At 45.1% G+C, this 26,842-nt stretch overlaps 1 protein-coding gene across 1 annotated transcript in view; it reads right to left on the bottom strand.

Annotated features, from left to right (window-relative positions):
* The window catches only part of LOC120999086 (serine palmitoyltransferase 3-like), a 117,421-nt gene that overhangs the window by 42,859 nt on the left and 47,720 nt on the right, over positions 1 to 26,842 (bottom strand). The window contains exons 9-10 of the mRNA XM_040429958.1: positions 14,820 to 14,946; positions 12,667 to 12,802 (exon numbers count right to left, since the gene is read on the bottom strand). Coding sequence (XP_040285892.1) covers positions 12,667 to 12,802; positions 14,820 to 14,946 — 263 coding nt within the window. The remainder of the gene's footprint in view (positions 1 to 12,666; positions 12,803 to 14,819; positions 14,947 to 26,842) is intronic.

The following is a 26,842-nucleotide window of genomic DNA, read 5'->3' as shown; positions in this document are numbered from 1 at the left end:
AATTTCCGGTAATCTATGTAGGGTCTAAGACCACCATCCTTCTTCTTAACAAAGAAAACCCCCGCCCCCATAGGAGAAACCGAGGGTCTAATGTGCCCCTTAATGAGACTCTCCTTAATGTAATCTTCCATGGCCTCATGTTCAGGTTTGGAAAGATTGTAAATACGCCCCTTAGGAAACCTTGTCCCCTTCTCCAGGACTATGGCACAATCATAAGGTCTATGGGGAGGAAGAGCCTCTGGGGACGATGACGAGAACACATCAGCATACTCTTTTATGATTGCGGGTAATACCTCAAACTCCACAGAGAACCCAATCCGTATTCTAGACAGACATGAGCCGCATTCAGATCCCCAACTCACCAGTTCCCCTCTGGTCCAATCAATCGTAGGATTGTGTAATTGGAGCCATGGCATCCCCAATACCACTTTGACAGGTAAGTTCTCCAGGACTAACAGGGAACATTTCTCTAAGTGGCAAACTCCCACAGCTAAGGAAATCTCTGAGGTACATGACCTCACAGTACCCCCTACCAGGGGAGTGGAGTCGATGGCCATGATATGGATGGGCGTAGGTAAAACAAAAATTGGAATACCCTGTCTAGTAGCATACCCATGGTCAATAAAGCTGGCCGCTGAGCCCGAATCTATAAAGGCCTGACCCGACCACTTATTATAATAGTATCTTTTTATTAACTTTAGCAAAAAGCATTACAAACACTTCAAATACAGACAATCGACAAATAAGTCCAGTACATTAAATTACATGGGATCAGTCACAGCAGCTCCTTTTAGCCCTTACTCAGGTCAGAAGTGGATATCAATTTTAATAGTATGAATAGTACCCAATAGATTATGTCTCAGAATGGTAAAAAGTACTGCACACACACACACACACATTCATACACACCTTCATCAGTCAGAAGCAAACACCGCTGTCTCCTATGGTATCAGAGTTTGGGCTCCAATCCAAGGATCCCATATCTTTATGAAACGGTCAGGGGTCCCTCTTCGCTCATATACAAACTTATATAATTCAAGGTCGGTATTGACTAGATGTATCCATTGTTGCACAGTAGGACTCTTAGGGGGTTTCCAATTTAGGAGGATAGTTTTCCTGGCATAGAACAAGAGTATTCTGTATAGTTTCCTGCCAAATTTGGTGGGAACAACCTCGTTGGCTATCCCCAACAGACTCGTCAGCTCAGTACAGACATTAGGAAAGCCTAGTTTATCATTAATATAAGTATGAATCTCCTCCCAGAAGCCATAAATGACCGGACATTGCCAAACCATGTGTATTAGGCAGCCGTTTTCATGTCCACATCTCGTGAATTGAGGGTCTGGTAATTTACCCATTTTAAATAATCTCTCAGGGGTATAATATATCCTGTGAAGCCACTTAACTTGACTCAATTGATCCCTAGCACTTACCACTGTGGATCTCCATGTATGGCTAAATTCTTTAATATGCATATCTTCCAAACTTTCGACATCCCTTCTCCACCTGACAAATAAGTTATTAAGGGGAGAATCCTGTAACGCCATCAGCGATGCATAGAGAGCCGACACTGGTTTGACCAAAGGAACCCTCCTAACCACTGCTTCCACTGGTCCACACTCCAACTTTAAAGGTTCTCTGCCAAACTGAGCCTGACAGGCATGTCTAAGTTGAAAATATCTGTACAAACTATGTTGGGGCAGATTAAATTCCTGCTTCAAACTGTTAAAGGTTCTGAAGAGGCCCTTATCATACAGTTGGGTAAGATAACGCACCCCTTTTTGGGGCCAGAATTCAAATTCCATTAATGAGAACAGCTCTGGTAGCACTCTGCTTTTCCACAATGGTAAATATGGCGACCAAGTAATACTATTCTCGCCGGAGTTGTGCATCTGACTCCATTTAACCCAAATCCTTACTGCAACCGCTATCGATTGGGTATAATGTACTGCAGAACCAGCCCCCCTCCTATATGCCAAGTTCGTAAGTGCTTCATAGGACCCCAACAAAGCTGCCTCCAACACTACCGCCGGATTACCCGAGTCTGCCCGTACCCACCACGCCACATAATTTAACTGCACGGCTACATAGTACATGTACAGGTTGGGTAAAGCAAGGCCTCCCCGCAGGTAAGATGCCTGAAGGGTGCATCTCGCTATTCTGGGAGAAGATTTGTTCCATAGAAAGGGAGTGATTACTCTATCCATGGTAGTAAAGTGTTTCTTGGGAAGTAGCATTGGGGCAGCTCTATATAGGTATAGCAGCTTTGGGAGAAGAATCATTTTTACAATATTCATACGCCCAATGAGATTTAAAGGTAGGTTTTCCCATGCTTCCAATTTTCGAGTAATGGATTGGATTGTAGGAGCAACATTCAAATCATAAAACTTTGCCACATCTCTATGAACAATAATTCCCAAATATGTAAATTGCTCTACAATCTGAAGCTTATTGTTCAATGAAATGCGAGCTGGGTCAAAGTCATCAATTAGGCAAAGACTAGACTTGGCCCAGTTCACACGAAGACCCGAGAAGTTACCAAAATGATCAACAACGTTTAAAAGGGTATCCAAGGACTTCCCTGGATCAGCTAGGTATACCAACATGTCATCAGCATATAATGAAGGCTTTTCTGATATTCCAGCCATTTCCCAGCCTTCTCTACCTGAGTCAGAGGAAATGAGTATCGACAAAGGTTCCATTATTAATGCAAATAATAAGGGGGAGAGAGGGCAGCCCTGTCTAGTGCTTTTACCTAAGGGGAAGGAGTCCGATGTGTATCCATTTACCCCGACTCTTGCCGAAGGGGATTTATAAAGCATCTGTAGCCAGCACAGAAATTTCTCAGGAAAACCCATTCGAATCAGCACTGCCCACATAAAGTCCCACTCTACTGAATCAAAGGCTTTTTTATTGTCTAAGGACGCAAGAGCCCTCATACCTCTATTGTCATGGTTGGCCTGAAGATTAGTGAACAATCGCTTTAAATTAATATCTGTAGTTTTCCCTGGCATGAAACCCGACGGATCTACCCCAACCAAGGAAAGAATTACCCCCCCTCAATCTTAAAGCCAGTATCTTCGCAAAGATTTTGACGTCAAGATTTAGAAGTGAGATAGGCCGATAAGAGCTACACTGGTCAGATGGTTTTCCCGGCTAATGAATCACTACTATTGTTGCCTCCGAGAAAGAAGGAGGCAACGAACCTCGTTCCAGCGCATATCTCAACAGCTTCCCTAATCTATTAACAAGGTCCTTAGAAAACCGCTTATACCATTCAGCAGGAAATCCATCGGGTCCCGGTTTTTTTTTGGTTGCTAAAGAGCTAATGTTCACTTCAATCTCTAGGTCAGATATATCTGACGCTAGGGAATCCCTGTCATCTCTGTCCAAAGAAGGAATATTAATACCTGCTAAGAAATTGGCAATCTCCCCCGAGGTGCACATGGTCTTGGGGGCATACAAGTTCGCATAATAGGAGGCAAACATCTCTAGGCTCCCTTAACAAGATCCATTGATCATTCAGAACTCCCGCCACCACCGTTTGCTGAGTCTCAGATCTAGCCAAATATGTCAAAGCTCTACCACACTTATCACCATCTAAAAAAATGGTTTGTCTCTGATTCAAAAGTTTCTTCTGAGTATATTTAGTTAAATGTAAAGTAAACCTACGCTCTGCATCCAGCCACATAGTCTGCTTCTCAGAACACGGATCTAGTATAAATAGCCTCTCTCTATCAGCTAGCTCCATCTCCAGTTTCATCCGTTTGATATTCAATTCCTTTCTGTGAGTTGCTATAGCAGCAATCAATGCCCCCCTCATGACTGACTTAAAAGCATCCCATTCTACCAGGGGATTCGTAAATCCTTTATTTTCTGTCCAGTAGTTTCCCATAACGTCTAGGCTATCGCTCAACACTGGTAAGACCTCGAGCCACATGGGATTTAACCGCCACTGCTTATCGGCCGGAGCCAATGGCTGTGACAAAATCAGAAGGAGGGGGGCATGATCTCAAACACAAAGGCCACATCTATATGAGAAATGAGCCAGTAGAAGCCGAATAGCACGAGAATTGTGCACCTGTGGGATGAAAATAACACCACGTCTCTATCAGATCATAGGCATTAGCCCAACGTGACAGCACATTGTTGTGTGAGGCCTGGGGAAACAATCTGTCCCGTACTGGATCTAAAGTGGCATTGTAGTCGCCCATAATAATACAGGGCGTTGCTGGAAACCCTGCTATTTTAGCTATAATTAAATCTAGGACCTCTCTGCGAGGGATATAGAGACCCACAATTAAGTACTGCAGGCCTCTGACACAAGCATCTAGAATAACATATCTACCATAAGGGTCTAACTGTACAGAGGGTATGTGAAACGGGAGACTTTTAGCAATTAAGATAGAAACACCTCTAGCGTGATTTGAATAAACTGCATGATATGTGGGGCCTATCCATGGACGTCGCAAAGCTAGTACTTTCTGGCCTTGCAGGTGTGTTTCTTGCAATAACACTATGTCAGGGTTATACCTCTTCAGATAATTGAAAACTAAAGATCTTTTAATCTTATTATTAAGACCCTGAACGTTCCAGGAAAGCAGCTTAATTAACGCCATTTATCCCACCAGAGAAAGAATATCCAAAATCTCCGCCCGATGAAGGCACATTCACACACACATACATACCACATCAAAGAACCTTCCAATATAAACACCCTCTCTAGCCCACCCCTTCCCAACCTTCCCATCCCACCCTGCCCAAACCTTCCTAACATGGTTGAGCCTGAAACCCTGAACTAGCTAACTTCCGGGTATGATAGCCTACCCTAACTCATTAGGTGAACTCATATACCATATAGGTACCTTAGTGAGAGAAAGTAAATAAACAGTTCCTCCTATAACAGTGCATGTTGGTTCAGGGTATTGCCACCCAGCATACGTATATAGGGTTAACATCTGATCAATAGACAAAATCAAAGAACAGGGATTATAACAAGAGTAATAGTGGTGCGGTGAAACATAATACTCCCGCCCCCCCTCCCCCCTTAACAACCCTGTCAGCAATACAATCTAACATTTAAGAAATTATTAGCTCCTTCAGTTGTCATTGCCAGAGTTCATTCCATCAGCGGTGAGGCCTTGCATTCAGATTTCTATCAATCCACTCTGTAGCCTCTTCAGGAGTATTAAAGAAACGGACCGTTTCTCCATCTTGCACCCTAAAGCGAGAAGGGTAGATCATTGCATATTTCACATTTTTATCTCTCAGTCGCCCTCGGACCTCAGTAAACTGCTTTCTTTTCTTCTGGACCTCCGCAGTAGAGTCCGGGTAAAATGACAAGCGGACATTCTCATAGCTGATGTTGCCCTTCTGTCTAGCAGCTAGCAAAATAGCGTCTCTATCCCTGTATTTCAGGATTTTTATAATGAAAGGCCTAGCAGGGGATCCCGGCAGTAAGGGCCTGGTGCGCCCTCTCTATAACAAAGCAACTGGAAAGAGAGATAGGATGCAATACTTCTTTTATGAGTTGTTCCGCAAATATTTCTGGGGTAGACCCCTCTACTCGCTCAGGTAAGCCCAGGATACGGACGTTGTTACGTCTGTTGCGGTTTTCAGCATCTTCCGCTCTGGCTTGTAGCATCTGGACCTGTTGTAACAGCTGCCTGGTGTCATTTCCAACTGTTCTAGACGCATCTTCCACATCGCTTACTCTTTGCTCCACTGCAGACGTTCTCTCACGAATTTTGTCAAAATCGTGCCGTAAACAGCTAAGATCAGACTGGAGATGGTCTATCTTTGATGTAAGAGCAGCTTGACAAGCTGCTATAGCTTTCATAATTTGAGAGACTTCAGCAGAAGCAACTGGGACATGAGACCCCTCCCTTTCTTGCTCTGTCTGACTCATGGCATCCATGTATTGTTTAACAGTTGATGGAGCCTAAGAAGAGGTTTTGCGGCCCATAGAAATAGTCCACAGAAACTTGAAAGACTAGCTGAGGTATGTCACTCCTGCAGTATATCAGGTAATTGCTTTATTCAATCCAACAAGTCCATCAGACATTCAGATATACTTCAAAAAAGTCCTTTGGTAGACCTTGTATCGTTTATGTACAGAGTCTCCTAGTAGGAGTATCGCAGCAGGACTTCAGGAGGGAGGTGGCAGTGTTTTCAGGAGGGAGACACTGATATACTCTGTCTCGCCGCCCCACTTCGTCTGCCGGAGTAGAGAGGAGCGCTGTGGCGCACTAACTTTACAGGCAAGATGGCACCCACCACGCGACTTCCTTCCCTCTACAGCCGCGGGTCGCGTGAGTCCAGCAGGCACCGGCAGCAGCCTAAGGTAAGATGTCAGCTACTGTCGGGATGCCGTACCTGCAGTGTGCATCTTGCGGTCCGATGAATCCTGCCTCAGCTCCGTTCCACACTTTCCTCCGGCCGCGTCTCCCTGCTCTTCTCCTATGCGCCGTCAGCTCCTGCAGTGCGACAGCCAAGCCACAGCGTTCAGGTCTAAGCGAAGTGTCCCTGATGGTTAAGGGATCTGATGTTATCTGTATGGGCTCAAATAACTCCGATTATGCCAGGTGTTTATAGGGTAATTTACAGGATTTTGGAGGAGCACTGCGTTCCTGCTTCCTCACTCCATGTTGGTTCGGCCACGCCCACCACCCGACCACTTATTAGAACCCAGAGAAATGGTTATAGGAACTAAAAGCTTACTCTTAGTAATAACAGGGAGTACCTGGTCCCTTGGTGGTCTTGTCTTGGAAGCCTTATCAGAAAGGATCCTCTTTGGACACTGATCCAATGGTCAGGATCTCTGCAGTGGAAACAGATCCCACGTCTGCGGCGCTGATCCCCTCTGGTCATGCCAATTTGCATAGGTTCTTCATAGGTACCACTCCTGGTACAAACCTCAGACTGGACTAGCACCTGAGAAGAGAACTGTCGTTCCTGTCGTCTTTCTCCTCAAGAGTCTCTGGGAGCTGATAACTCACTAGTAGGTCTTTTATATTATCAGATAGACCTGACCTGAATTGACACTTAAGAGCTGTCTCGTTCCACCCTGAGGGAACACACCACCTTCTAAATTAGGTGGAATACTCCTCCGCAGAGAGGTTGCCTTGAACCAATGCTTTCAGCGCGGTTTCGGCTACCAGGGCCCTGTCTGGTTCATCATACAGGATACCCAGAGCCTGAAAAAAAAAACTCTACTGTGGTTAAACAACTAGCATCAGGGGGTAAAGAAAAGGCCCACCCCTGGGGATCCCTCTGTAAGCGGGAAATAACAATGCCCACCCGTTGGCTTCCCGACCCGGAAGACAAGGGGAGTAAACTAAAATACAATTTACAGCTCTCCTTAAAGGAGTGAAACTTCCTCCGATCTCCAGAAAAGGGTTCTGGAAGCTTGATCGGTGGCTCCATATGAGGGCTCAAGTTCGGACCAGAGGCCTGAGGAGCAGTGGCGTCTTGTCCTATTTCTAGGGAATGAATCTTCTCCCCTAGCTCCTGCACCATCTGCGTCAGGTTTGACACATGCTCAGTCAGGGTCACTAGAGGATTCATGGTACAGTGGTTTATTCTGTAACGGTCGTGTACACACACACAGGGGGGAGGGAAGTGACCACTGCGCTCCACCCTCACCCCTGGCCCTGCCTACTTGCCTCGCGAGTCCTAATGACAGGGGACAACTGGACGGCAATCCCTAGCTTGGAATAAGTGCAGGGAGGACAAACCAGACAAACAACAGAATGTGAACGGACCGAGTCTATACCAGGAAAGCTACGAAGTACAAATGAAGCAAGCAGAGAATAGTCAGGAGAAGCCGGGGTCATAAATACCAGGAGAATCGTGAAGTACCAAAGGAGTCAGCAGAGGATCGTCAGGAGGAAGCTGGGGTCAGAATACCAGGAGAGCAGCAAAGTACACAAGGAGCAGACAGAGGATCGTCAGGAATTCAGCAGGGGGTAAGTACGCCAGGAAAGACAAAGTCGCAGGTGGAACCTAAATAACAGGCAATCTGTGGCCAGCAGACTGCCTGTTTAAATAGGGAGCCAGAGGGGTCATGTGACGTGGCCAGCGTCACATGACTCCACACAGACTACACAGATTTGAGACAAAGCATCAGCTTTCACATTCTTACTTCCTGGCCTGAAAGTAATAGAGAAGTTAAAACGCGTGAAGAACAATGCCCATCTGGCCTAATGAGGATTCAGGCATTTCTCGGATTCGAGAATTTTTTTTTTTTAATGATCAGTAAGAACAGTGATGCATTGTTTGGCCCCCTCCAAAAAATGTCTCCACTCCTCAAATGCCCATTTAATAGCTAACAATTAACGATTGCCAATATCATGATTTCTCTCAGTAGGAGAGAATTTTCGTGAAAACAAACCCACAAGGTCTTAGACTAGTGAGGTAAGAGGGTCCCTGAGAAAGAATCGCCCCCACCCCATCCTCAGAAGCATCGATCTCCACAACAAATGGTTTCTCTTGATCTGGCTGAATCAAGACTGGGGCGTTCCCAAAAGATTTCTTAAGAGTTTCGAAAGCTTCTATGGCCTATACAGGCCAGTTAACAAGATCCACACCCTTCTTGGTTAAGTCGGTTAAGGGTCTAGCAATTACTGAAAAATTATTGATAAATTTAAGATAATAATTAGAGAACCCAAGGAAGCGCTGTAATGCTTTAAGAGAAGAAGGCCTCACCCAGTCTTGAATAGCCTGTACCTTACCAGGATCCATTTTAAACGAGTGTGGAGTAAGGATATGACCAAGATATAAGATTTCTTGTACCCCAAAAACACATTTTTAAAATTTTACAGATAATTGATTTTTTATTTGAATTTCAAGCACTTGTTTGATATGAATAACATGAGAATGCCAAGTCGGGGAAAAAAAAAATCTAAATATCATCAAGATATACAATCAAAAATTTACTGATATATTCTCTGAATATGTCATTCATAAAATTTTGAAAAACTGCAGGAGCATTACTGAGCCCAAAAGGCATGACAGTGTATTCAAAGTGCCCCTCCGGAGTATTAAAAGCAGTCTTCTATTCGTCCCCTTCTTTGATAAGGATCAAGTTATAATACCCCAGGGAGTACCTTATCTTTAGATCCCTCAGGTTTAGGTGATCTTCCGGAAGGAGGGACCTTGGGACATTGTGGGATCTAATGATTGGAGTCGCCACAGTAAAAACATGTACCACGGCGACGACATTAATCTCTTCTGGTCAAACCGAGCTGCATCGGTCCCTCTGTACAAGGCTCGGACTTGATCCCCATAGGACTAGTCTCTGGTTTGGACATAACCTGTGGAAAAAGCAAATGCTCCCGTTGTCTCTCCCTAATGCTTCTGTCCAGTCTCACAGCAAGAGTTATGGTTTGCTCCAAGGTCTCAGGAAAGGGATAACATACAAGCATGTCTTTGAGAGTCTCATATAGGCCAGACCTAAACTGACTTTTAAGAGCAGGTTCATTCCAACCAGAGGCAATGCACCATTTACGAAATTGAGTACAGTAGTCTTCTACCGGTCGGTCACCCTGCACAAGAGATTTTAACTGACTTTCCGCTACAGATGCTCTGTCAAGTTCATCATACAAAACCCTGAGGGCTTGAAAAAACGCGTCGACAGATCTGAGACACAGAGTCGGGGGGGTTATTAAAAAAAGCCCAGTCTTGGGGGTCGCCTTGTAATAAGGACATAATAATTCCCACTCTTTGTTGAGCAGAACCAGAAGAGTGAGGGCGCAACCAGAAATACAGTTTGTAGCTCTCCCTAAAAGCCAAAAAACTATTGCGATTCCCTTAGAACCGATCAGGAAGCTTAGTGAGGATGACGAAGTAACAGAGAGGTTTCGGACAGTTTCCTGAGCTTGAAACCTCTCCCCTAACTCCTGGACAATCTGAGACAGGTTTTGGACATGATCCGTGAGAGTTTGCAACGGATTCATGATATGGTAGTACGGCCTGTGACTCTGTCACGAGAAGGGGATACATATACAAACGCAAAATACAAATGTGATAGCACTCTGCAACCAGCATTCTGCCCTGCCTCTATGCTGGATGAGGCATTGGTGTACATTTTGGCCAAAGCGTAATAAGCCACTTACCACGTCAAGGTCGCCTCTATGGAGTGGTCCCTAACACTAGTTCCTACCTGTTTATGGGCCATGACAGCCACACAAAGTCCAGGGAATGCAGGTCAGCATGCACGCCAAGCACACTCTGCTTTTAACCCCGTCCGGTGCCATTACAGATTTCATCGGATCCAGGGATGCAAGTACCAACATGCACGCTGAGCCCACCATATACTTCTCCTGGAGCCAAATGGCTACTGGTAGGTTCAGAATGCTGGTTGCAGAGTGCTATCACATTTGTATTTTGCGTTTGTATATGTATTTCGCCATAGTGATGTGCACCTACAGGCAGGTTGTGCTGACTCAATCACCCACATTTTTTCTTTGTAGTATATATTGGAGGCGTGGCGATCTCCATGCAGTCATGCACACCTGACCAGTCAATCTGTCCTGGAGGCTGGTTTTAAAGTCAGTATAAAACTGAGTCTGCTTATATAGAACCTACCAGTAGCCATTTGGCTCCAGGAGAAGTATATGGTGGGCTCAGCGTGCATGTTGGTACTTGCATCCCTGGATCCGATGAAAGCTGTAATGGCACCGGACGGGGTTAAAAGCAGAGTGTGCTTGGCGTGCATGCTGACCTGCATTCCCTGGACTTTGTGTGGCTGTCATGGCCCATAAACAGGTAGGAACTAGTGTTAGGGACCACTCCATAGAGGAGACCTTGACGTGGTGAGTGGCTTATTACGCTTTGGCCAAAATGTACACCAATGCCTCATCCAGCATAGAGGCAGGGCAGAATGCTGGTTGCAGAGTGCTATCACATTTGTATTTTGCGTTTGTATATGTATTTCGCCATAGTGATGTGCACCTACATACAGGTTGTGCTGACTCAATCACCCACGAGAAGGGGATAGGAAAGGTGAAAACTGACTCCATCCACTCCTCTGTGGCTGCCTACTTGCACTTACCCGTCCTAGGCAACGGAGCGCAACTGGGCGGCGATCCCTAACCTGCATAAGTGCGGAGAAACAAACAAACAGAGGTCGAACTAGCAAGGTCAAAACCAGGAGGTCAAGGCGGTACCAGGGAGCAGGCAAGAACAAGTCAAAAGGTAGAGCAGAAGTCGAATACCAGAAGAAGCAAAAGTACAAGAGGATCTAGCAAGAGACATAGTCAAGTAAGCCGAGATACAAATACCAGAAAAATCGCCAACTGAATATTCACTAGGAATAGGACCTTGATCATAGGCAACCTGTGGCCAGCAGGCTGCCTGTTAAATAGGGAAGCGGAGTCATGTGACGTGGCCAAGCATCACATGACTCATCCCCCTGCACACTGCTGAGTACCGAGTGTCCAGTTCGGCGCTCAGACTTTTCGACGAACTTACGGGAGCAGAGGACGCCGGCCACGCCAAGTAGGCATGCGCAGCTGGGTCCTCTTCGCACCCGTTGCCCTGGAGACGAGGATGCAGCGCACATCCTCGCTCCGAAGTTATCGCCCTGTGACAAGTAACTCGTCCTCCTGTGTGATTAGGACAGGTTTTGTGTGTGTTAATAGGACAGTGGCCATTTTGTTTCTCCTACTGATTGCTCCCTAGAAAAACAAGCCAGTATAACTAATGAAAGGTATTTGGGAATATATTTATCATAAAGTAATATTTAAGTATTTTCATTTTCTTAATTCCCATAGAACCCCTTTAAGGTATGACACATGTCCATATCATCCCTCCTGATTGGAGGAGGCTGACTGAAAGGCATTCTGGGCAAACCTACTGGCCAGGGCCCCTCGCAAGGCCATGTTATCCTCCAATTTTATCTTCCCTGCCCTACTGTACTTGTATGTAAATTAACAGACAACATTTTTAGTGATTCGCACAAATTGAATCTTAAAACCTTTTTATGAAATTCTAGATGAATTTGATTAAGGCTACTTTCACATTTGCATTTTGTGCGGATCCGTCATGGATGGATCCATTCAGATAATACAAACATCTGCATCCGTTCATATTATCTTTAACATAGCCAAGACGGATCCGTCTTGAACACCATTGAAAGTCAATGGAGGACGGATCCGTTTTCTATTGTGCCAGATTGTGTCAGTGAAAACGGATCCGTCCCCATTGAATTTCCGTTTGGCTCAGTTTCATCAGACGGACACCAGAACGCTGCAAGCAGCGTTTTAGTGTCCGTCTCCAGAGCGGAATGAAGCTGGAACGGTGGCAAACTGATGCATTCTGAGCGGATCCTTTTCCATTCAGAATGCAATAGAATGCAAACTGATCAGTTTTGGACCGCTTCTGAGAGCCCTGAACGGATCTCACAAATGGAAAGCCAAAACGCGAGTGTGAAAGTAGCCTAACTTAAAATTCATTATAGAAGTGATCATTCTAGTAATAATAGTTTCAGAACCAGGCATTATACCAGGCCAAAATTATGGCTATGTGAGTTGGTTGTGTTTTTATGGGCTTCATGGCCACAAATGCAGCTACTCATTCATGAAAGAATTCCTAGTTATGGATTATTATGTTCCATGATGAGCTCATCATTGGGAATTTTTGTTAATTATTATGTGAAGTACTTACGCTACTTTGGTTGGCATGTACATGAGCACAGGGACAACAGGAGAGTCTTCATTTCCATAAGTAATTAAATTCAAGTCATATAATTTCTTTCTGAAGTATCTGGTGTTCTCTGCAAGTTGATTGACTCTTTGCTGGCCTAAGGGGTTTACAGTCATGATTATCATAAAAAAAACATAAAAATACTTTTTCCTCCTCCATAGCCTAGCATTTGTTACTGTTAAGCAATTCTGTTCTTTGGATAGCAGGCCCAATAGGTATATCATGAAATTTCATTTTTAGGAAGACACCATCGTATTAATATTAGTCCAGTGGAGAGATGGAAACCTGTCTTGGAGGACACATATAAGAGAAAATACTGTTTTACTGTTGGACTAGCTGTATGTTTGAAATAAAATCCCAGTATGTGAATATGTATGTAAGTAGGGCAGCAGTGGCCCCTCAACATACAATATTAATTGGTACCCAGTGCAGTAGCCCACAAAGAGCCAGAGCAGAGGATAGGGGTGGTAGTCGCTCTAATGATATGATGTGTTGTGGTGGTCTCCCTCAGGTCGTTACTCCTCAGGGCCAGTGCAACTAATGAAGGGTACATTGGTTCTTCCCTCGGGGCACACACTGATGGTGGGGTTTCCTGCCTGATGGTAGTTGGGGTGTCTGTGATGTTAACTGTTTACATGGGTGCAAGGCAGGGCATGTACAGTAGTACAGTGGCCAGAATATGGTGTAGCAGGAATCAGGAAACCAGGCCAGAGGTAGAAGAATAAACATCTCTTTTTACTGAGTACAAAATAGGAGTTATAGTACACCCAACAATAATCTGGACACAGTGCAAGTTCTTTCCCCAGATAGAGAGGTAGGGAGGCTGGCAAAGTTGCAAATCATAGCACTCTCTATATGCTAACTTGCTAAAGTCTTTCTCACTAGAATCTTTGGCTTTCAACCATAATCTGGCAATTATGGCTGCAATTTGCAGTGCTGAGTGCAGGTTTAAATACAATTGGCTAAATCATGTCCAAGTGTGTAGGGTGTCTTAACTATAATCCCTCTATGGCAGAAAAGTCTGAATAGACCTCTATACAGGATAAGTCAATAATAACTGATTTGTGGGAGTCGGACACTCAGCACCCCCACAATATTCCAGCTCTGAACACTGTTTACACAGGTGTCAGAGCCCCAACAATCTGACATTGGTGATCTATCCTATGGAGAGGTCATCACTCTGTTAGTCAATAAAACGCCTTTAAGACTGGATTTACTTCTTGTGTTGGTTTTTGATGCAGTTTTTGTGCTAAAAGGGAATAAAAACAAGATTCTTGGATCCATTCCTGGCTTGGCTCACAAAACTACACCAAAAACTGTATGTGTGAATCTAGCCTAAAAATAATTTCCAGTCAAAACATAAAAATGGTCCAAAATCATGTAATCACAGTAGGTAAAGTTTAGTAACATGGTAGTAGCATTTTCCCTACAGTTGCAATGAGAGAAAGTGCAGCTATATAATTTCTTAGGAATCAGTGACAAACTGGTCATCATTTTGTCAGATTGTGCAATTAATAAAAAAATGATAGGTTACCATCAGTTTCCAAGAAGTTAAATAAAGTGAAAAGAACCAATATCGATGCACTTTCATTTAAAAAAAAGTTTCAGCTGCTACTAAATGACAGATACCTTTGAAATTTTAATAAATATTCTGTATGTGCTGATCTTTGGCTACTGCTCTAACTCCTGATTTAATAATGCAGGGGCATTTTCGATTTTTGGGTGCAATATTTCCCTCTAAGCCCAAACAATATAATGATTCTGCATAAGGTAAACATTTGTGTGTAAAGAAAAAATCCCAAGTCAGTTCTTACACCATTGGTAGGTGGCATCTTAAGCATCTATGTACTTATATAAGAACCTGAAGAATTATGAGCTTTCCATTTGTGTAATACAAATAGTAATCTAATATAATTTTTTCCTTTATTACCTTTGGCCAGTTCTCGTTGAATGTTTCCAAATTCAGAATATCATGTGAACATTTTAAAATACACTTACACAAGGACATTAGAAGAAGCTGATAGGGTTGTATTCTGTCTACAGTACTTGAAATATGTGAGACCTCTATAATGAGAAATTAAGAAAATTATACAGAAGGACAAAAAATGTGGTACCTGTCAATGTCCCATCACTTCCCATGATGCACTTGATGACCCTTATGATCTGCTCAGCTATAGGTGGAGATATAGATGCTGCATAAAATGCACTGTGGGAGTGCTTTCGTAGATAATCCACAAGATCCTGTAGATGAAATTCCATTCACAGAATACATTTAGTATTAAGATTTTTTCATATATGTTTTAAATATACATAGAAATCAGGGCTACTTATCAATGATATGCTTTGTAAAAATTTTTCAGGCATGCTTATGGGTGAGGATGAAAAACAACTGATCATTCAGCCACAATATCTAATGCCCATGGTTAACTTAGCAATGAGTTGCTTATTAACATACTATATGGACAGTATGTCATAGGAATGTAACCCCTTCCTGAAAGTGATTTTCCATTATTTCCTTTTCTTTTTACTCCCTGCCTTGTAGGAGACATTTTTATTTTCCTGTCCACATAGCTGTATCAGTACTTGTTTTTTTGTGGGACAGGTTGTACTTTCTAATGGCACTATTCAATATTTCGTATGATGTAGCTGGAAGCTGGAAAAAAATTGTAAAGGGGGAAATGGAAAAAAAAACTCAATTCCACCATTGTTTTCTGAGTTTCGTTTTTACAGTGTTTCCTATGCAGTGAAAATGACATTAACTTTATTCTGTGGCTCAGTGTGATTGCAATAATACCACATTTTATAATTTTTCTTCAAAGTTCATCTTTAAAAAAATAAAAACTTTGAAAAAAAAATGTTTTTCTTTGTATCTCTATATTCTGATCCCCGTAACTTTTTTATTTTTTTGTCCATTGTAGAGGGGGCATTTTTGCGGGGCGATCTGTATTTTTCATTTATATGATATTGTGCAGGATTTTTGATTACTTTGAGGTGAAGTGACCAAAAACGGCAAATATGCCATTTTGATATTTTTCCCTTATGTCATTCACCATACGGGATAAATACTTTTATATTTTAATAGTTTAGACTTTTTTTCACGAGAGAGAGAGAGAGCGTTTTTTTCCAAAAACTTTTTTTCAAACTTATTTTTAGTCCCCAAGGGACTTTAACATGTGGTCATCTGATCACTTATATCGTAGACTGCAATGGCTTACCATTATATTCTATGGGAGAATCAGAGTGCACCTGTCAAGCTCGGCCTCAGTCAGGCTTTGACAGGAACTTTGCTATAGCAGGCCTCTTTGCCTTCTGCAATCTCAGTGCGGTGGAGACATTTGGTTAAAGGGAGTGCAGTGCTCCTAGTAAATGACCACTCAGATGCCATGATTACAAATGACTATGGCACCTGAGTACTTAAAAGTCAGTGATTGGAGTTGCCCCTGATGAATTAAATGAATGGGGAGATCTCTGGATTCATATGAAGTACAGGGCTGGTTCTAGCTTTGTAAGAAATAGATTGTTATGCTATGTGATGTCTGATTTTCATTTTTACATTAATCATGAGATAACACCGTGAGGATTACTAGAGGAGCAAGGGCAGTAATACTGGGGAAGATTTACTATGACTGCCATTTCATACTCCAGTTTTAGTAAACGTGGAACAAGATGTGCTCTCTTACTAAATTCATGTTATTTTGGTCTGTCCATCCTCCACAAACTGAAATCTACACCAGCTGTGGGCTGGCACAGATTTCAGCTATAATCTATAAACTCTTTTATAGAAAGCTTTGAGGATAATAATTACAGATGAGTGAAGTTTTCAAAAATTCAAGTTGGACGCTTTGCTGAACTTTGTCAAGAAATTTTCTTCGTTCTGAATTCATTTGTCATGAAGCACGTTAAATCAGCTATATCCTGGCCTGCAGGGAGAGTCTTTCTTGGTGTAAGTCACTGTGCATTGCAGCAACATGCATAGCTAGTCCTTTCTGGTAGTGAAACAGTTACTGTGCGTCAAGTGGCAGGCAGGTCTCATACAGTATATGGACGTGCGCATCGTCGTGCAGGCCATCAACAGTTCTAGCTAACCCCAAGCTAAACCAAAAGAAAAGCATACAGCAGTCTTTAGTAAAAGAAAAAGACCTGTGTCCCAATGACTCTTTAGTGGGACAAAAGAAGGACACAGAGGCAGTGCCAATAAAGTAGTGGAGAAAAAAATTATTTTAATCAATGTTGTGGCAGAGCAAACACATGCTTTTAAATCACTTCTGTTAGCTATAAAATGACTGCGTGTCACTATTAGGCACAGTTAACACTTCAACTATTTGGTCAGTTACAGGTTAAAAACATAGAACTGTACCTTATTTGAGAGTAGGTTTGGCTCCTGATTTTCGCTCACCATACAGTAACTGCTGGAATTAACTGCAGTGTGCAGTGCGTCTTATAAAGTCAATACAGCAGGAGGCAGGGGAGTGAAGAGCTGTGAGCACTGTACTCATCCCTCCTCCCTGGTCTCTTCCGGGCCATGCTGCACTGTCCTGACTGTCAACAGCGTAAGGACATACAACGCGCTTTATAACCTGACGCTTCAGGTGTGGCACAGACCAGAGGAGACCAGCAAGCTGGGACTGCAGGAGTTCTTGCTGGGCTTGCTGCACTAAGTGGGCTTGTGAATAAGTGGAATTAAAGAACTGGAGTTTAAGACAAGGAGCAAGAAACTAAGATTTGAGAGATTTTCCTTGTGTGTTGTTTGCTGGATTCTAGCAAGTTCTCCAATTACTGTACAGTAGACAGGGGTCATAATTTATATTTACTGTTTTCTTTCTTCACTGTTCATCCCCATTTAATCATGTGCTCAATGGACAATGCTACTGTGTGTCTTATGCAATATATGCATGCCTTGAAGAGCCATTTGAGGGTGAATACATTTGCACTAGATGCAAGTATGTTGCATATCTTGGATCTAAATAGGCAGATTGCAACACTCAGGAGCTTTGCGAACCTGGAGAGGGGCTTAGACCTTACTGTGCAGGCACAGCGGGGGTTAGTGAAATGGAGGTGGGTGGAGTAGGGCAAGATCAGGAGTACAGGGTCAGTAGTTGGGTTAATGTTGCAAGAAGGCGTAGAGGGAAAAGTGCCAGGGAGGCTAGTTCTGAGCTGGAACGCCTTAGTAAATATACCTGTTTGGCTGATATTAGGGATGAAAGCTCAGGGCCAGCAACACTACAGCATGGAATTTATCCTAGCAACCAGGAGGATGACTGCTGTTGGAAGGATGGAAACAGGAGTGCAGCAAAGTTCAGACAGATGCTGGTGGCAGGGGACTCTATTATTAGATGGAATTACAGAGTCATCTTTCGCTGTGATCATGAATGCCAAATGGTGTGTTGTCTTCCGAGTGCTCGGATAGACAGATTGCTGGGCGGGGCTGGGGAAGACCCAGCGGTCATGGTCTATATTGGTACCAATGAGAAAGTTAGGGGGAGATGGAAGCTCCTAAAAAATTATTTTTGGGAACTAGGAGAGAAGCTCAAATCCAGGACCTCCAAGATAGTGTTTTCAGAAATACTGCCAGTGCCATGAGCGTTACCAGAGAGACAACGGGAGCTTAGGGAGTTAAAGTAGCTCAGAAGCTGGTGCAGGAAGAAAGGGTTTTGGTTCATGGAGAACTGGGCCGACTTCCCTGTCGGCTACAGGCTTTACAAAAGGAATGGGCTGCACTATAATGGGGAAGCTGCTGCTGCTGTGGGGGAAAGAATGGTTAGATGGCTGGAGGAGCTTTTAAACTAGGATCTGGGGGGAGTGAGGGGGAGTCATACTAATAAGGGGGTAGATAGTGTAGCTAGAGAGTGGGATATAGGAGGGGACAGTGGGGATTTAGTGGGGGCTAGGGTTAGTGAGGAAAGTAGGTTGGTGACTGGGCAGAACTGTACACTGATGAAAAATAGAGCTGCCGGTAACATGTTACATACCAACAATATCAACCAAGGTACCCAAAAAAATCACAGACATTCACTTTACGGGTAATAGTAATTTAAAATGCCAGAAAGCATAGCAAGCAAAATGGGGGAGCTGGAGGCTATGGTACTAGAGGAACACATAGATGTAGTTGGTGTGGCTGAGACACCGTTGGACTCTTCACATTACTGGGATGTTAATATTCACGGTTTTAGGAAAGACAGGATCAATAGAAAAGGCGGTGGAGTGTGCCTGTATGTGAGGAGTGATATGAAGGCAAGTGTAAAAGAGTCAATTGTGGGTGAGGATAGTGAGGATGTTGAATCCTTATGGGTGGAATTACAAAGGGATATAAAAACTGAAAAAAATAATTGGTTAAATTTGGATAAGGGTGGCTCTACTCATCCACTGAGGAAGGAGTAAGACCCCAATTATACTCCGAAACGCGTTTGGTCAATTTTAAATATTTCCCAGTGCCTTTCCAAGAAGAAGTTACAAGAACACTACCGGTAGTAAATATCTTCGATAAAGAACTGACTTAACGTTGGGATCAAGCTCCTAAGAATCGCTAAGAGCAGTCAGCTGTAGAGAACGGAGAGACGGAGGTACACTCGCGATAACACAGCTACAAAGTAGCGAGATTTGGATACAACTCCGCAATAAAGACGCCACAGGTGTGTGGGAAAGGAGCGTGATACACACTAACAACAGGTGGCGGGTCGAATTCACTGCCAAACAGTCATGACTGCAAAATCGTGAGTACTATAACAACTCTCACCACACAATATCGATCCGCAATAATATTCAAATTGAATATAGAGTGAGATACCAGTGCTGGCTTCATCTAAGCGATCATTTTGAACTTACTCTCCATCCGAAAATATCGCTCCATTAGAGTCGGATCGCGAATATATGTAAGATCTTGTACCTATATATCGAATTATACTCTCCATCCAAAATATCCGCTGATTAAACGGTCACATTGAATTTACTCTCCACTTGAACTATCGCTGTAATATGGTCTGATTGCGAGCATATGTAAGAACTGGGGAACCATTCAGCCATCGTGTACCTACATATCGAATTTATTTTTCCATTCAAATTTATTTTTCCATCAGAATTATTGCTCTATTAAGGCCTGATTGCGAACTTTTGTAAGAATTTAGAAATCATTCAGCTATTTTGTACCCGGGTACATTAAGTTGAGACAACAACCGGCACAAATATTTTGACAAATTGATTCATTGCGACCACCTTGGATACCAGACCACATGTTTTAAGTAGTTTAGTTCATTTTATTGTAATTTTTGCAGTATTGGCCAATACTTAAATTTTATTATGTCTGCCAATGTGAATACATTTTTATTTGATACGATTATTCTGCGTGACCCATGTAAATTGTGAGTGCCGACCATTCTATTTTTCTGAAAAAAATAATACTTGGTGTAATCTATAGACCCCCCCCTAACATCACAGAGGTGATAGAAGTTCAGCTGTATAACCAAATAGAGCGGGCTGCACAGGCTGCACAGGCTGCACAGGCTGCACAGGCTGGTACATTGGTCATAATGGGAGATTTTAAGTTTTCAGATAGTGTTGAGCGAGCCCGAACTGTAAAGTTTGGGTCCGTATCGAACTTTACGATTTTTGGTACCCGGACCCGAACCCGAACTTTGCCGGAAAAGTTCGGGTTTGAGTTCAGTGTCCGGGCATTTAATAAAGCTTGTTGAAAGGCTGCAGGGCAGCCAATCAACAAGCTTTTAAGCTGTGTGCCCTTAGAAGCCATCACAGCCATGCCTACTAATGGCATGGCTGTGATTGGCCGGTGCATCATGTGACCCAGCCTCTATATAAGCTGGATCACGTGTAGCACCGCCCATCAGCTCTCAGTAGTGAAGGGACAGAAAGCAGGCAGCTGAAGTGAGGGACAGTGTTAGTGCGATTTTTTTTTTGTGGGTGCAATACACCATCTTTGCACCCCTGACACAGAAAGCTAATCATAAATCTGGCCGTTAATTCTGTGGGTGACATACAGTGATTTTTTTGTGGGTGCAATGCAGCATTGTACTTTGTACCCCTGACACACAAATATAATAGTTAATCCATCTGTTAGTTAGGTGCACGTCATATACCCATTTATTGCGTGAAGTACATTTGCACTGCATATGCGACAGGGAAATTGATATAGTTAATCCGTCTGTTAGTTAGGTGCACGTCATATACCCATTTATTGCATGAATCACACCTGCACTGCATACGTGACAGGGAAATGGATATAGTTAATCCTTCTGTTAGTTAGGTGCACGTCATATACCCATTTAGGGTCCATTCACAAGTCTGTAGTGTATTGCGGATCCGCAATACACCCGGCCGGCACCCCTATAGAACTGCCTATTCTTGTCCGCAATTGTGGACAAGAATAGAGCATGTTCTATTTTTTTCGTGAGCCGCTGACTGGAAATCGGGGCCGCGCTCCGGAAACGTGGATGCAGATAGCAAACTGTGTGCTGTCCACATCTCTTCCGGCACAATAGAGAATGAATGGGTCCGGATTCGTTCCTCAACGTTGCCGAAACGGATCCGGACCCATTCTACGGACGTGTGAATGGACCCTTATTGCGTGAAGGACACCTGCACTGCATATGTGACAGAGAAATTGATATAGTTAATCCGTCTGTTAGATATGTGCACGTCATATACCAATTTATTGCGTGAAATACACCTGCACTGCATACGTGACAGGGAAAATAATATAGTTAATCTGTCTGTTAGTTCATTGGGTGACCTCAAAGAATGAGGAGAGCATCAAATAAGGGACGTGGCCCTGGTCGTGGTGCTGCTGGTGGAGCTGCCGTTGCAGGGAGAGGACGTGGTCGATCTGTGCCAGCTACATGCCCAAATGAAACACCTTCCTCAGGTGCAGGTAGGCAACAGAACGTTCAGCATTATTTTGTAGGCCCGAATACCTATGTACGAATAGTGAGGCCAGAACAAGTAGAGGCGGTAGTAGATTGGGTGGCTGACAGTGCCTCCAGTTCCTTCACATTGTCTCCCATCCGGTCCCCTGCTGAAAGCGCAGAATTGGCACCTGTAGCCCATGGGCATCTGTCTTTCACCTCACCCCCTTTCAAATCAGTCAAGCAGTCTGAGCCCCAAGTCATGCAGCAGTCTCTTATGCTTTTTGATGACTCTACTGGCAGGGTTTCCAAGGGCCGTCCAAATAGCCCTGCTCCATAAGTGGAAGAGATTGCGTGCACTGATGCCCAACCACTTATGTTTCAGGATGTTGACATGGGAGGACCACTGCAGCACATCTCTGATAATGATGAAACACAGGTGCCAACTGCTGCGGCTTTCTGCAGTGTGCAGACCGGCAAGGAGGGCAGGGGTGAAGAGTGGGTGGAAGATGATGTGGAGGATGATGAGATCCTAGACCCCACATGGAATCAAGGTCATGCGAGTGACGTGTGCAGTTCGGAGTAAGAGGTGGTGGTCACACAGCGAGCAGTGTGCAAAAGCAGAGTTGCCATCCCCTAGCCAGTACGCCTGCTACTGCCCACTGCACCCAGGGACTGAGCACACCAAAGCCAGCTCCAAGGAGTTCCCTGGCTGGCAGTTCTTCAGACAATGTGCTGATGACAAAACACAAGTGGTTTGCACGCTGTGCACTCAGATCCTGAAGCGAGGCATAAATGTTCTAAACCTGAGCACCACCTGCATGACCAGGCATCTAAATGCAAAGCACGAGCTGCAGTGGAGTAAACACCTCAAAAAACACGAAAGATCTCAGGCTCCTCCTGGTCCCTCTTCTGCTGCAGTCTCGGCCATGTGGCAGCAATGCCACCACGTCCGTCACCAAGCATCTCCACAATGTCCCATGGGAGCGTTCAGCTGTCCATCTCCCAGCAGTTCCCAGCCGCCACAAATTTTCCAGGCGAGCCATCCCTGCCCTGCACGACCAAGTGCCGAAAAAATTTTGGTATGCACTGCGCAACGCCATCTGTGGCAAGGTCCACATAACCACCGATACGTGGACCATAAGCACGGGCATGGATGTTATATCTCCCTAACTGCACACTGGGTAAATGCAGTGGCGGCTGGGCCTGAGGCGGATAGCAGTCTGGCGCATGTCCTTCCACCGCTGAGGATTGCAGGACGTTTCTCTTTGCCTCCTGTTACCTCCTCCTCCTACTCCGATTCCTCCTCTACTGCCTCCTCATCTGGTCAGCGTGATACCTTCACCACCAACTTCAGCACAGCTGGGGTAAACGACAGCAGGCAGTTTTGAAACGTATCTGTTTGGGGGACAAACCCCACACCACACAGGAGCTGTGGACAGGCATTGAACAACAGACAGATGAGTGGTTGGTGCCACTGAGCTTCAAGCATGGCTTGGTGGTGTGCGATAATGGGGGAAATCTCGTTGCAGCTCTGGGCCTAGCAGGTTTGACTCACATCCCTTGCCTGGCCATGTGCTGAATTTTGTGGTACAGAGGTTACAGAAAAATTATCCCAGTATGTCAGAGCTGCTGCAGAAAGTGCGGTCCGTCTGTGCGCGCTTTCGGCGTTCTCACCCTGCTGCTGCTCGCCTGTCTGCGCTGCAACGTAACTTCGGCCTTCCTGCTCACCGCCTCATATGCGACGTGCTTACAAGGTGGAACTCCACCTTGCACATGCTGGAGAGACTGTGCGAGCAGCAGCAGGCGATAGTGGAGTTTTAGCTGCAGCACGCACAGGTGAGTCGCTCTGCGGAACAGCCCACTTCACCAACAACGAGTGGGCCTCCATGCGGGACTTGTGTGCCGTATTGTGCTGTTTTGAGTACTCCACCAACATGGCCAGTGCCGATGACGCAGTCCTCAGCGTTACTATCCGACTTCTATGTCCCCTTGAAAAAACGCTTTGGGCGATGATGGAAGAGGATGTGGCACAGGAGGAAGAGGAGGAGGGATCATTTCCATGGTTATCAGGCCCGTCATTCACTCGGCAGCTCGGAGGGTGGGTTACTGCCTGCACCAACAGAGGCCAGGTACACAATTGTTCAGCCACGGCACAGTTCTGGAAGAGGAGGAGGATGATGAGGAGGAGGAACAGTGTTCACAGCAGGGTGGCACCCAAAGCTGCTCATGGGCATCACTGGAGTGTGGCTGGGGGGATACAGAGGACACAGACGATACACCTCCCACAGAGGACAGCTTGTTGTTGCCTCTGGGCAGCCTGGAACACATGAGCGACTACATGCTGCAGTGCCTGCGCAACTACCGCCGAGTTGCCCACATTCTAAAGAGTGCTGATTACTGGGTGGCCACCCTGCTGGATCCACGTTACAAGGACAATGTGCCATCCTTAATTCCGTCACTGGAGCGTGATCGGAAGATGCGCGAGTACATGCGTACGCTGGTAGACACACTGCTGATGGCATTCCCACCTGACACCGGGGGTTCAGTGAAAGCACAAGGCGAAGGCAGAGGAGGAAGAATAAGTCTCCAATGCAGCTGGGGCAGCACCTTAGAAGGGAGGGTTAGCATGGCCGAAATGTGGAAAAGCTTTGTTAGCACGCCACAACAACCAGCACCACCAGCTGATATGGAACATCTTAGCAGGAGGCAGCATTTCAGCAACATGGTGGAACAGTACGTGTGCACACGCCTACATGTACTGACTGATGGGTCTGCCCCATTCAACTTCTGGGTTTCCAAATTGGGCACATGGCCTGAGCTTGCCCTTTACGCCTTGGAGGTGCTGGTCTGCCCTGCGGCCAGTGTATTGTCCGAACGTGTGTTAAGCCCAGCAGGGAGGGGGGGTGGGTTATCACAGACAAGCGCAGCCGCCTTTCCACAGCCAATGTGGACAAGCTCACGTTCATTAAAATGAACCAGGCATGGATCCCACAGGACTTGTCTGTACCTTGTGCAGAATAGACAAGTATACCGGCAGCACCCAGCCATTGTTATACTCCAGCGCACTTTCTCTTTGTTTTCTTTTTTATATTTCCCAATGTTTTGGGGTCTTCCCAAATTTATAAATAAATAAATAAAAAAGAAATAAAAAAACTACAAAAATAGTGGCTGTAGCACGTGGCGGGTGGCAGCATCAGAATAGTGGCTGTAGCACGTGTCTAGAAGTATCGGGCCACTTTTCACAATGTTTTGGTGTGGCAGCAGACTGCAGTCAAAATGATCTAGTCTGACGCATCAGGCATCGGTATATGGAAATCCTGGCTGATCCACTCCTGTTTCATCTTTAGATAAGTTAAAGCGAACCTTTCACCTCATTTTCACTTGTTAAACTAGCCACAGTACCTTATAGATTATATTGAATGTGTTGTTATCCATGTTAGTGCCGCTTTCCTGCGCTTTTTATTCATAAAAAAAAGTCTTATAAAGTTCTGATTTCTGCTCCAACAGTCAGGCAACAAGTCAAGGGGGTAGCCCTTCCCTCTCCTCTGGCCGTACCTCCCCTGCCCTAACGCCGCCTCTATGCTTTGTGATTGACAGCCGGCTCAGTCGCCGGGACGGCGCTTCTGAATCCTGCGCATGCGCCGTCCTCCTCATTCGCCGCGCGATCCCGTCTTTCTGGGGCTCACGATGATCACTGGCTTGCAATCTGCGGCAAGTCTACAGTGATCACGTGGGGCACTTGGAGCCTGAAGATAGTGGAGCGCGCGCACGGGAGGGAGAGCAGACAGGCAGGCATCGCGTACGGCGCATGCGCGATCCTGTTACATGGTCGCGCTTCTGTCTGCCAGAAAGACGGGATCGCGCGGCGAATGAGGAGGACGGCGCATGCGCAGGATTTAGAAGCGCCGTCCCGGCGACTGAGCCGGCTGTCAATCACAAAGCATAGAGGCGGCGTTAGGGCAGGGGAGGTACGGCCAGAGGAAAGGGAAGGGCTACCCCCTTGACTTGTTGCCTGACTGTTGGAGCAGAAATCAGAACTTTATAAGACGGTTTTTTTATGAATAAAAAGTGCAGGAAAGCGGCACTAACATGGATAACAACACATTCAATATAATCTATAAGGTACTGTGGCTAGTTTAACAAGTGAAAATGAGGTGAAAGGTTCGCTTTAATCTCTCAATATTTTGTGTTGAAATGCGAGTTCTCTTTGGGGTAACTATGCCCCAGCCGCACTAAACAGCCTATCTGATGCCACATCACTGGCTGGGCAGGAAAGCTTGTCCAGGGCAAACTCGGCCAGTTGTGGCCACAATTTAAGTTTGGCTGCCCAGTAGTCCAGGGGATCTTGGATCTGGGGTCACAGGGTGCACTCCGAGTATGGCACCACCTGCTAACCTGCTGGTTTAGGTTCTGCTTCATGTCTTGCTGCTGCTGGCTGGTTTCTCAAGTTGGTGGGTGAAGAAACGTGCTCAATAGAGAATCGAGACTCAAGTTGCTGCTGATGGAATGGTGATAATGCAACTGTCACTATGCAAGCAACTCAGCATGTATCTGGCCATTTGCACAAGGGACTCAGAGGGACTCCCTGCCTCCATGTCCACTGCTTACTGCCATGGTCTGTCGGGGTCATCTGCCTGGTCTTCCTCATCATCCTTAAGCTCTTTATGCTCCTCCCGTTCCTCTCCTGTAGCTTGGAGAGATAAACCACCTATTTCTGTATAAAATTCCTGAGCTTTAATGTCCTCATCCTCCTCCTCCGCCAGTTCAGCACCCATAGGGCTCAGGTAGTCGTGAGGCCAGCCAGATTTATCAGCATCTGCTCCAGCATGTCAAGGAGTGAAATCACATTATTCATCCTGTAGTCCTGGCGACTGACAAATAAAGTGGCCTCCTCAAAGGGCTTTAGCAAGCGGCAGGTGTCACGCATGAGCTGCCAATAACTAATATTGAAGAGAGTACCCCTGTCTACCTGCATCATCAAGAAATCGTTCACGGCATTTCTCTGCTTATATAGTCGGTCTAACATGTGGAGGGTGGAGTTCCAATGTGTGGAAACGTCATATATGAGGCAATGTGTTTTGCACAGTAAGAGTGTCTAAAGTGCATGCACAGTTTCCTGGCCATTTTCAAGATATCTTGCAGTTGGGTGGAAGACTTCAGGAACCAGGTTACAACCAGATTGAAGACGTGCACCATGCAGGGGGCATGGGTCAGCCCTCCTTGAAGCAGTGCCGAGTGCTCTTCCTATTATCGGTGACCATGGTTCCGATCTTCAGTTGGCG

The sequence above is a fragment of the Bufo bufo genome, chromosome 4, assembly GCF_905171765.1.
Source record: "Bufo bufo chromosome 4, aBufBuf1.1, whole genome shotgun sequence".
Taxonomy (NCBI): domain Eukaryota; kingdom Metazoa; phylum Chordata; class Amphibia; order Anura; family Bufonidae; genus Bufo; species Bufo bufo.
Note: the sequence above shows the minus strand (reverse complement) of the source record. Positions and strands in the feature narration are given on the sequence as shown.